At 48.8% G+C, this 11,452-nt stretch overlaps 1 protein-coding gene across 1 annotated transcript; it reads left to right on the plus strand.

Annotated features, from left to right (window-relative positions):
- The first annotated feature begins 9,091 nt into the window (after positions 1-9,091).
- LOC101773868 (benzyl alcohol O-benzoyltransferase-like) lies at positions 9,092-10,735 on the plus strand. Its single transcript, XM_022824329.1, has 3 exons — positions 9,092-9,634; positions 9,707-9,838; positions 10,243-10,735. The coding sequence occupies exons 1-3, from the start codon at positions 9,092-9,094 to the stop codon at positions 10,666-10,668; spliced, it is 1,101 nt and encodes a 366-aa protein (XP_022680064.1). The 3' UTR covers positions 10,669-10,735.
- The last annotated feature ends 717 nt before the right edge of the window (positions 10,736-11,452 follow it).

An 11,452-nucleotide genomic window follows, 5' to 3' on the forward strand; every position in this document is an offset into this window, starting at 1 on the left:
GTTGCCGTACGCGCGACACGCAGGTCACGAATGAGTTACACACATGCATCACATACACAAGGGGGCCATACTGATCACAAAATACACACATACATCCTGCAAAACAGAGTTAGGCGCCCTAACGTTCCAAACTTCGGAGGCCCGAAACTCCATCTTCCAAGCCGAATTTGGGAAATCTAATTTCGCCGAAAACGGCAAAGCGGTTGAATTTCATGTGTAACTTTTTCTGTAGATCAATTTTCATATAAAAATCGCCCCGATCCGAGATCGTACCGAAAAGTTACGGCTGATTTACCGAAGCATACGCATACGGCAAAATCCCGACCCCGGCAGTAGATCCCATCTACTATTGCACATCTAATGCGCCTGGCGTATGACCCTGGATCTCGATTCGACCAATCATATTGATCTTCGCTCACTGCAACTGGATTTACGTGTATCACTTAACTCCGATGGCGGAAACCGACCGGTAGGAGTATGTCGTTACACTACCATTGCAGCAAGGGCACGAAACCAGGACATAGATCAAACAGAAAACTTGCATATCTCCATATGCACACATCCCGAATCCAAAACTAAGCAGCTAAGGCTCTGATACCAATGTAGGGATACGAGGTAGGCTACACTAGCGCAATACAAAAAATCTACCGCGTATAACCAGGAAGAACTACCGTATAGGGATCACGGGATTACCACTCGATGCACTACTGGTGCGGAAGATGTAGATATGCGTCGATGCAGTGAAGATGATCACGTAGTCGTACGTAGTCGATCAACGTAGTCGATCACGTCCAGCAGCTTCTCAGCAGCTCGTTCACGTGCAGCAAGATCGCCTCCGGTGCCGCGCTCGTCGTCGGCTCGTCGTGGCTCGTCGGCGGCTCGTCGATGGCTCGTCCAAGTGCTGCAGGCGCAACACCTCCAAGGTATCCACACGTGTAGTGAGGAAGCATCGCAAGCCGGACTGCTAGATCCGCGAGTTGCAACAGGCGAGGGCGTGGGAGGCGCGACAGGTGTGTTTCTTCAAAAGGTGTAAACCCTAGGGCGCCCCCACCCCTCTATTTATAGAGGTTCCTGATGGGCCTCTGGGTCCGAGGCCCATTAGTACTTCTAAACCTAATCCAACTCGGATCAGATCCGAATTGGGCTTCCAGCCCCTTAAGTGTGTGACCCTATGGGTTCGGATACGTATAGACATGGCCCAAGTACTCCTACTCGGCCCAATAGTCGGTAGCGGCCTCTAGCAAGACGTGCCAACTCCTATACGCACACGAAGATCATATCAGACGAACCATCACAACATAATATACATGTTATTCCCTTTGCCTCACGATATTTGGTCTAGCTACAAGCCGACCGCTCTTTCTCGATCCTGTGATCCGGAATCCCTTTGTAGGTTGACTCTTAACCGTACGTAGCATGGCCATGCATTTTCGGATCCGATCACTCGAGGGGTCTAGAGATATCACTCTCAATCAGAGAGGGGCAAATCCCATCTTGATTGGCCATGTCTCATAGCATGCTTCTTGACAAACCCGAAAGCTACCTTTATAACTACCCTGTTACGGCGTAGCGTTTGATAGCCCCTAAGTAGGTCGATCCACATCTAGAAAACATGCGACAATCTCAGGTCTAAGGACAAAGCGTATATGTTGTTTAAAGAAAGAACTACTTCTCGTGTTGGGTCAGTCCTAGCACATGTCTCCACATGTGTCCACATTATTAGTTCAACATCTCCATGTCCATGACTTGTGAAACATAGTCATCAACTAATACATGTGCTAGTCTAATATTCATGTGTGTCCTCACATGAACTCCGACTAGGAACAACTTTAGAATAACCATACAAGTAAAGAGTTTCACATACAATTCACATAATTGCAAATCAATTCAAGTAGCCTTTAATGGATATTCAATGAACACAATATACAAATCATGGATACAAATGGAATATCATCATCTCTATGATTGCCTCTAGGGCATACCTCCAACAGTTGTTTTAAGTAATAACAAAGACTTCTTTGTCTGGGTAGTAGCTTCCGGAGCTTGATGTTGCAATCTCTGTGGAACTTTCCTCGCGGTTGGAAGTGAGCGGGACACCCTCTTGGTATGGGAGGTTGTCTATATGGGTGACAAGGCGTGACTCATAGTGGTGGGCAAAGGATGGTCGCATTCCTGGCCAATGAACGAATCTGCCTTGAGATGTTGTAGTTATTACCAGACCCTGGGCTGGTCCTGATAATGGTATCTCTAGGAGGTAATCCGAGTTGGAGTCATTGTCTTCGTCATTCCCGAGTTCGAGTTGAATTCGAGTAAGGAAACTCTGGTGGGCTTCAGCTGCATTGCGGAGTCCGTTTGGAAACCGTTTTGGAGTCGAAGTTGATTTGAGGAGCGACTGGGATCGACTAGTCCGAACCGAAGTCGAGTCCGACTCGAAGTCAAACTCGAGTTTGTTGATTTTGAAATCTTGGTTTTTTCTGACCAAACCCTCCGATTTCTTCTCCTGGGCATTGATGATCTGACGCCAGAACGATCCAGCGCCGTCGGCGAAGCAGAGCGAGGATCCAAAAACGAAGGTTGCGCCCGCTTCGATGGTGAAGACGGGCTTGATGACGACCATTGCCATTGAGTTCGCGCTGAGAAACTCGACGAGTTCCCCTACCTGGCGCGCTAGCTGTCGGTGTTTTAGACCGGCAACACACCTAAGGGGTACCCCAGGTGGTCTTTTATGCGGTAAGGATCGTCTAGAATCAAGGAATCAATGGTGATGCAAGGAACACGATTTAGACAGGTTCGGGCCGCTAGATCGCGTAATACCCTACGTCCTGTGTGTTTGTTTGTATTGATCTTGGATGAACTTGGAGTTGTTCTGTTTGAGGAGGGGTCCCTGCCCGCCCTTATATGCATGGGAGGACAGGGTTAGAAGTCCGAGTCCTAGTCGAGTACTATTACAGAGTTCTACTCGGTATGGCCCGAGTAGTTTTCCATACACATACTTGACTAGTCCGAGTGGGATAAGCCTATCCCCTTGTCCTAATCATATCCGAGTACGTCCCTTAGTGGGCCGTCCAAGGTCTACTCGTGGGCCTGGGGTGCATGCCCGACAAGGACTTCAAGCTTCTTTTCTTCAGTAGCGATGGCTTCTACGACCTGTTCCATTCCTTTGGCAAGTTCTGCTCTGCGCCGTTTAAGCCGGTCTATTGCACTGATGATGCTCGGACGAGAGGTATCGAGGATGTTGATCCGCCGGTGTACCTCTTGCGCATGATGCTTGTAAGATTCTTCTTCTTGACGCGCCCTTCTCTAGCTTAGCACGATCGGCCATACGTCGCAAGGCTCTAACACTGGAATTTGCATGACTTCATCTATGTTGCCGGGCGCGAGAGCGTCCTTCTGGGACTTGGCCTTTGATCTCGTTGAATATTCGCCGTATCGGTTCGGCATCCTCCACCAATCGACCGACATTGTCTTGGAGAAGGGCTCGCATGTTTTGAAGCTTGGCGCGGATCTCTCATGGTATTGAGACTAAGGTTATCTGGCGTGATGTGACTTCCTCATCATCGGAGACCGCAACTGTGAAAGAGAAGAGGTTGTTGTTTGGCGTATCCTGTTTCTGTAGGGAAGGGAAAAAAGTGTTTTAGCCGACAGAAGCAAGAAATCGGCTAGTGGGGATAGAAGGCCCTTACCTCTTCAAAATGAATCTCCTCTGCCTGGATTGGCAGAATTGCTGCTCCCGTTTCTGAAATCGGCGACAGTAGTTCATCAGAGGGAGAAGATTCAACAATAATTAGCTCTTTGGTAATAGCCGGTAAAGTGCTTGGGCCAGCCTCCTTGAGAAGGGAGAGGGAAGCATTTGTGAGTATAAAAAGAATGGTAGATCTAAATGTGGGTCTTGGTTTTTCTACCTCTGGAGATCGCGCAGCTGATGGTTGCTCAAAGGGGATGACTGATGTGTTTGGAGCATCCTGTGCCAAGAATCAGCCGATTTTAGTTGAAAAAATTAGGGAGGTTAAGTGAAAAGCGCGTTCCTTACCTCAATCGGAAGATTTGCTGGTGGTACAGCTTCTGCTTGGGGATTGGTCGATTGAGGGGCAGTCTGCTCCGGAGTGAGTTGTGCAGCCTGATAAGAAGAGACAGATTTATTACTGGCAATACACTTGAAGAAGTTAGAGCAGTAAGATTACCTGTATGACCTCCACTAGAAGAGATGCAACCGCCGACCCAGCTTCTGATGCCGCCTGGGGGTCGATGTCCTGAATTGTCGGCAGTAACATCCACTTGGATTAGTGTGGCTAAGGGCTCGACTGACGTCGCGGCCGATTAGTCGGCTGTCTGAGTTGTTGCTGATTCGGTACGAGCTCGTACCCTATGGCTCATTTTCTTTGTGGTGGACATCTTGAGCTTGTGCTTCATCGGCCGGTGGCTATATCTTCCATCGATGGGGCATGATAGCCGATAAGAGGGTACGGCGTGTACGGATGATGGGTTTCTATCGGCCTACCGCTCCGGCTGTGCGTAGGGGGCACTTGGCTATCAACCTGTGCAGAGAAGAGAAGATAGTGATGAAAGCTCTGTGGCATAAAAGAGCGAAATCGAGGAATCGGTCGAGAGAGTATTGTTACCTCTACGTTTGGATCGGCATGAGCAGGGTCCAGTTGATTGCAATACACCGCAGGAGCCGCACAGAAAAGGTGTTGTTCCACTCAGCCCACCATAATTTGAATTGCTGAGTAGAAAAGGGTGCTACTAGCTAGGTGCTCAGGTCAATAGTGTTGGAGTCCAGTGTTAGATTATATAATCTGTTGTATTCAAATCCTCTAGAGACCGACTCTTGAAATTTCACCTAACCGACGAAGTGAATTCCGATGGGCATTTGTCCTAAGCCAAATTGCCGGGCTGCTACCGACGGGCTGTAGAATTCATATGTCGGAGAGTCCTTCCCAGAGAAGAAGTTCACCGGCAAGATTCCAGGTTTGATCAAAATGTCCATGACCCTATCATCAAAAGAGTTAGTACTCAAGTCGAAGCAATTAGGATTCTCAAAAGTTGGACTTTCTCTCTAGTATGGATACCAATTCATAACTTCTTCACTGAAGTTGTTATAAAAGCATCTGAAGTACTCGGCTATTCTTGAGGAAGTAAGCTTACTGCCTGGGAAAGAGGATACGGCTTCTCCGAAAGAGGTGCAGCGGCACCTTGCCAATGGGTCAGTTTCTAATTCGACGTTGGGGAAAATCTTGGTTTCGATCCGTTCGTTGAAGATTTTGCTCATATATAAATTGAGCCAGAGGTTGATAAACCACCAGGGACCACCAGGGTTCCCGATGGGCTCCCCAGATGACAGCTTCACGGTGATTTGATGCAGCATGTAGTATACTGACCCCAGCAAGTGTTTTCCCAAAGGGACAGTGACGCGTCTTGCTAGCATTTCGGCTAAGGCTTACGTGTTGGAGGTAGGACCAGCTGATTTGCCACTGAAAAAGTGTTTTTCCAGCCACATCATCAAGAAGGCTGTGTGATCTTCTTCCGTGATGGGTTCGGTCTTCATGTTCTTCTCAATAAATCCATTCCATCCGCCGATGGCTTTTGTTTCCAGCCGGTGGGTGGGTTTGATTAAAAGATCAAAAGGCATATCGGCGGAGGAGATATCGATGCCAGTCAGCATCAGAACATCGGCCAAAGTTGGAGTCATTGGTCCATGACCAAAAAGAAATGCATTGAGGGCGTTGGACCAGAAATAAGACGTCGTGATGAGTAGAAAGTCATTCCTTTCCATATGAGACAGGGACAGATTTATGCAGTGGCCGATTTTCCGCTCATCCCAAAAGACTCTCTTGGAATCCGACATCCTAAAGAACCACTCTCTCCATCCGGGAGTTTCATTCGGCCAAGACCTAAAGGTGCCCGTCCAATTGTCCAAATCCATGGTTGATGGTTTAAATGGGATCCTATGAGTTTCCAGGTTAATCAGATCAGTTCGGTCAGGATCTCCCATAGGGCCAAGTCCGATGAGTCTAGGGGTGTCGGCTATGGGGATGGTAATTCTTTGTCTGAGTTCCTGAGAAAATATAAAAAAGCACTAAGAACAGATCTAGGAATCATGGAAAGGTAAAAGAAAAGAGGGGGGATCAGAAGATTTACCTCCAGGACGAAGGCCATGGTAGCTGTAGGGACTGCCATTGGGATTTAGAAGACTGGCGCAATTGATGAAGAATGAGAGAAAGTCACCGGAATGCACTGGAATGCACCTGAAGGCGGAATAAGCAGGGGCGCCAGAGTGCGTCGGGAGATGATTCGCCGGAAGGGAAACTTTTTCCTGCTCGGGGAAGAAGAAGCGGTGGAAGAGATGAGTATTCGGAGGATGGCTCAAGAAAGGGGTAAATATGGAATTTTTACCACGCCACCCGCGCAAATTTCGAAAAGAGCGGTTGCCCGTGAGCGTTCTGTTCGAAAAAATGCAATCATCAAGGAGAAGATTTCGGGAGCGGAAAGGTTTTTCCTGCATTGTTACGTCTCTTCCGGAGGAAGGAATCAGAGTTGAAAATTTTTTTGGAGCAGAAGATATGTTCACTCCGAAACTGGGGGGCATGTGTTGACGCCGATTTTTGACACGTGTTAGTGTCGGCGTCAAGAAGAGAAAAAATGGTCGATGCGGATAAGCAAGAAGCTATGGTTGGGGAATCGGCCGATAGAGCTATAGTGTTTCGGCCGATTAGCCGAGGGAGTCGATGAGGACTGGCCGACTGGGAGCCAGAGCAGCTTGGCCGATATGAGCCTGAATGGGCCAAGGCAGTGACAAGATGAAGGCGGGGATTGGCCCATAGAAAAGTTGATTAGTGTTCGACTCCAATGCGAGTTATATCCGTATGTAAATATTTGTTATTTTAAATTAGAGATAAAATCATAGTAGGTTAGGAAATCAGTTGTAGCAGGGTATAAATAGGTGCCTCGTAAGGCTTGTAAAACAACACAACAATCATCAATACAAATCTACTTTTTCATGTAACTTTACTTTCAAGTCGGCGACTTCGCCAAATCCTTTTTCTTTTCACGAGTTCGTGCGAGTTGGCAGGACTGCATCAACACGACCTCCGGCCAATTTGTAAGTTCCACGTATCAAGCAATATCTAAGCTTTAACTTCGGGCACATCGCTATTGTTTCATTTAGATTTATTCATTAGTTATCGGTATTTACTAGAATTATAGGTTTTACCCGTTATTTTAGTTTTTATCACCAGTTATCTAGCTTGAGATACGAACTGTCGGCTATATCAACATATTGTTTATTATAGTACAGCCGATTAGATCTGTTCCAAGTGTTGTCCCTGTGGCATTGTTTAGGTTACTCCAGTAGTTTCTTTTGCAATTGCCACGTGGTTGTCGGCTGTTGCATAGCCGGTCATCCTTACACTAAATCGGAACTTTAGCCGATCGAATCTCTAGAATTTGATATCTTTTCTTCCTTGGCAATCAACATGTCAGATTGGCTGGCACGCCGCGCAAACCGCACCAGGACAATAACCCGAACAGGAGCTAAGCAGATTCTCCTAGGTCGTGCGTCCGACGCAGGAGCCGGAATCATCGTCCGACTTTTAGCGTCAACAATAACACGATGCTCCATGTTAAAAAAATATATTAGAATTTTTTTCATGATTACTTTTCGTACAGTTTAGATCAATTTAGTATTAAATATTGCTAACCTATGAAAATAATCATGAAAATTCTTAGTATAATTTTCTAACATAAAATTTTCTAACATAAGGCATCATGTTTTGTATATGCTCACAAAATTTGAACTCAAAATTCAACTCATACACAAAGAAATAAAAAAGAGAAATCTAATTAGGGAGTAGATTGGACCAAATGAAATAGTTCAGGGGAGTAAAGTGAGCTAAAACTTTGTTCAGAGGGTTAAGCGGACAAAGTGGATAGGTGAAGGGAATAAAATGGGTTTTTTTTCTAAATAAAATAAATGTTGAAAAATTTAAAATTATGATAAAATCATTGTTTAATTATTCCTTTTAATCACATCCTAAAATCAAAAATTCCAGGATGTGACAGGAGTGGCCTTATGAGTTTTATTGACTCTGTCTAAGCATTCAGTCAACGTATGAAACCGGAGAGCTCAATTGGGCAACAACGCCCATGCAGTGTTCTAGAGTGTTAACTAGCGGCAGACGACGCTTCATCCCTTGCCCTTGCGCCCGATTGCATCGGCTGCATTAAGGAATTTGTTGTAACGGATACAGGAACTCGAGTTTTTGGCGCGATTGCCGAAGAATTGAGAGAATTGAACTGGGCACGGATTATCACGAGATGAACAAGTTCCGTTTTGCTATCATATATAAGGTATAAAGAACTTGTTTGCTTCGGACAGTCAGAATGAAGGCGACACAAGATTCCCACCGAGGGCAAAGGAACATACAATCCATGAGATGAAGATATCATCGGACAGCAAAAACGATCGAAAGCACACCGGTGATACTGAGGGGGTGTTTATTTCTTTAGTAGCTCTTAAAATTTCTGTCACATCGAATATTTAGATACTAATTAGGAGTATTAAATATAGACTAATTACAAAACTAATTGCACATATGGAGACTAATTTGCGAGACGAATCTATTAAGCCTAATTAGTCCATGATTTGACAATCTGATGCTACAGTAAACATGTGCTAATGATGGATTAATTAGGTTTAATAGATTCGTCTCGTGAATTAGCCTCCATTTGTGTAATTAGTTTTATAATTAGCTCATGTTTAGTCCTCCTAATTAGCCTTCGAATATTCAATGTGATATAAATTTTAGTCGGGACTAAAGATCCAAACACTCCTAGCAGAAGTACACGTAGAAGAGAGGCACAAATATTCCTAGAATGATTCCAGATTCCTCTATACGGATCGCCGCAAAATTTAGTGAAGTAGTACCTCTTGCACATCTACGCTCTTTATAAAAACAGAGTAAGTTTGTTTCGTTCTAGGTATTGTATTTGCTCTTGTAGCATGTCAACATCACTTATACATCGGCCAGGGGTCAGCTCCCACGCATGCCCACGAATGCACGCACGCCTATATAGGCAGACGAGTAGACGACGAATGCCGACCATCTCGCAAGTCACAGCTCACAGCAACCTGAATCCTGCGCCGACGGGTAGCCATTCCAAGGTCTTTCTTTGGGGTAAGAGCATGGCTGGTGCACCATCCCTGATCAGCTTCCCTGTCCGGCGAGGCGAGCGGCAGCTCGTGGCCCCCGCGAGGCCGACGCCCTACGGCTTCAAGATGCTCTCTGACATCGACGATCAGGACGTCCTCCGTTTCTACCGGTCCGGCATCTTCTTCTACCGCGGGAACGCCCCCAGGGCGGGCCTCGACCCCGTGAAGGTCATTAGGTCGGCGCTCGCGGAGGCCCTCGTGCACTTCCACCCTCTCGCTGGCCGCTTACGCGAGCTGCAGCCCACGAGGAAGCTCGTGGTGGAGTGCACCGGCGAGGGGGTCGTCTTCGTCGAGGCCGACGCGGACGTCCGGATGGATGACCTTGGAGACTCCCTGGCGCCGCCCGTGCCGTGCTATGACAAGTTGCTGTGCGAACCTGAGAGTCCAACAGCAGTTGTCGTCGACCGTCCTCTCATCTATTTTCAGGTCAGTGAACTCAGTTTCAGGTAACAACTTTTATCCCGGATACTTGACGTGTGTGCATGCTAATCTCAACAGGTGACGCGACTAAGGTGTGGAGGCTTCATCTTCGGGTTCCAGATATGCCACTGCATGGCCGACGGCACGGGGATTGTGCAGTTCCTGACAGCACTAACCGAGTTTGCGCGCGGCGTTCCTGGCGCGCCGACCGTGCGGCCAGTGTGGGAGCGCGAGCTCTTCATGGCGGGATGGCCGCCGGAGATCACATACGACCACCAGGAGTACGCTCCCCTCCCCGACCGCGGAAAAGACATGGCCATCCCCGGCGACGATGTGTTCGCGCACCACGCCTTCTTCTTCGGGCCCAGCGAGATCGCCGCGATACGGTCGCAGGCCCCGCCCGCGCTGCGCTCCGCCACCTCGCGGTTCGACCTCGTCGGCGCGTTCATGTGGCGCTGCCGCACCGCCGCGCTGCGGTTCGACCCCGACGACCTCGTCCGCCTGAGCTTATTCGTGGAACGCGCGCGGTCAGGAACCGGAGCCGCCGGCCGGTGCCGCCGGGTTACTACGGCAACGCGTTCGCTTTCGCGGCGGCGGCCGCGGCGGCCGGGGAGCTCTGCCGGAGGCCCTTCGGCTACGCGCTGCAGCTGCTGCTGGAAGCGAAGGCCCGGGCGTCGCAGGAGGGGTACGTGCAGTCGGTGGCCAGCTTCAACGCGGCGCGCAGGAGGCCGCCGTTCCCCAAGGCGCGGACGTACCTCATCTCGGACGTTACGCAAGCGGGGTTGCTGGCGGTGGACTTCGGGTGGGGAAGGCCGCTGTACGGAGGGCCGGCGACCATAATGCTGGCCACGTTCCACCTGGAGGGGAGGAATGAAGCTGGTGATGCCGGCATTCTGGTGCCGATGAGGCTGCCAGCTCCAGCGATGGAGGGGCTAAAGCAACAGGTGAGGAAGGAACTAACAGCTTATGGGGCCATAGAGAATGATGGGGACAAGATAAACTCAAACTTGGTGCCCGGTCCTGTTCTGGCAAAACTGTAGTTTTTTTAGGAAAAGCTATATGTCACGCAGGTGATTTGTGGCTTGCGCTCACTCGAATTTTTGCCCGTCGGATCACCCCGCGCTCTGCTTTGTTTTTGGCTCGATGACGCATGGGCTCATGTGTCAGCCAGCACTGTTTGTATTTTTGGACCTATCTGTTACTTGGTGTCCGTCCAATCCGTTCTCCTGATAGCTGTGCGCCGTCCGATGGTTTGAGTCGTTTTTCTTTTTTCTGTTGGCATATGGGCCCCGCTTGCCGGCACTCGGATTTTTTGATCGAGGTCATCGTCGTCTCCGCTCGCCATTCCTTTTGCATTCTCCTCCTCCCCCTCCCAAGCTCGTCGTCTCCGCCCACTAATCCACCATTTTGGCACCGTCTCTCCCGAGCTCGTCCAGGTGAGGCGATTATGTGATCTGTTCCTATTTTTCCTCCTCGTTTCTCTGTTGATCTTTGTTGGATATTGATTTGCATCTGAATGATTTCTCCTCCCTCTTCCTCCGCCACTAGCTTCCTGTCCCCGAGGCCATTACTAACTGCCGCAGGGCCCGTGCGCCTTCACCGATTTGACGGCGTGAGAAACCTAGCAGCTCGCGCTCGCACGGGGCCGATCTGAGAGGTACGGAGATATCGGGCACCTCTGATTTTGCGTCGTCGCAGATCACACACGCCCCGTCGTTGTTTTCCAAAGGAAACACCGGGCAGCAGAGGAGTGGCTAGGAGCTACTACCTGCGCCAGCGACGAGTCAAGTCAATTAACCAAAGCAGTTTTCCTCTAGATTCACG

This window comes from Setaria italica, chromosome II, assembly GCF_000263155.2.
Source record: "Setaria italica strain Yugu1 chromosome II, Setaria_italica_v2.0, whole genome shotgun sequence".
NCBI classification, from domain to species: domain Eukaryota; kingdom Viridiplantae; phylum Streptophyta; class Magnoliopsida; order Poales; family Poaceae; genus Setaria; species Setaria italica.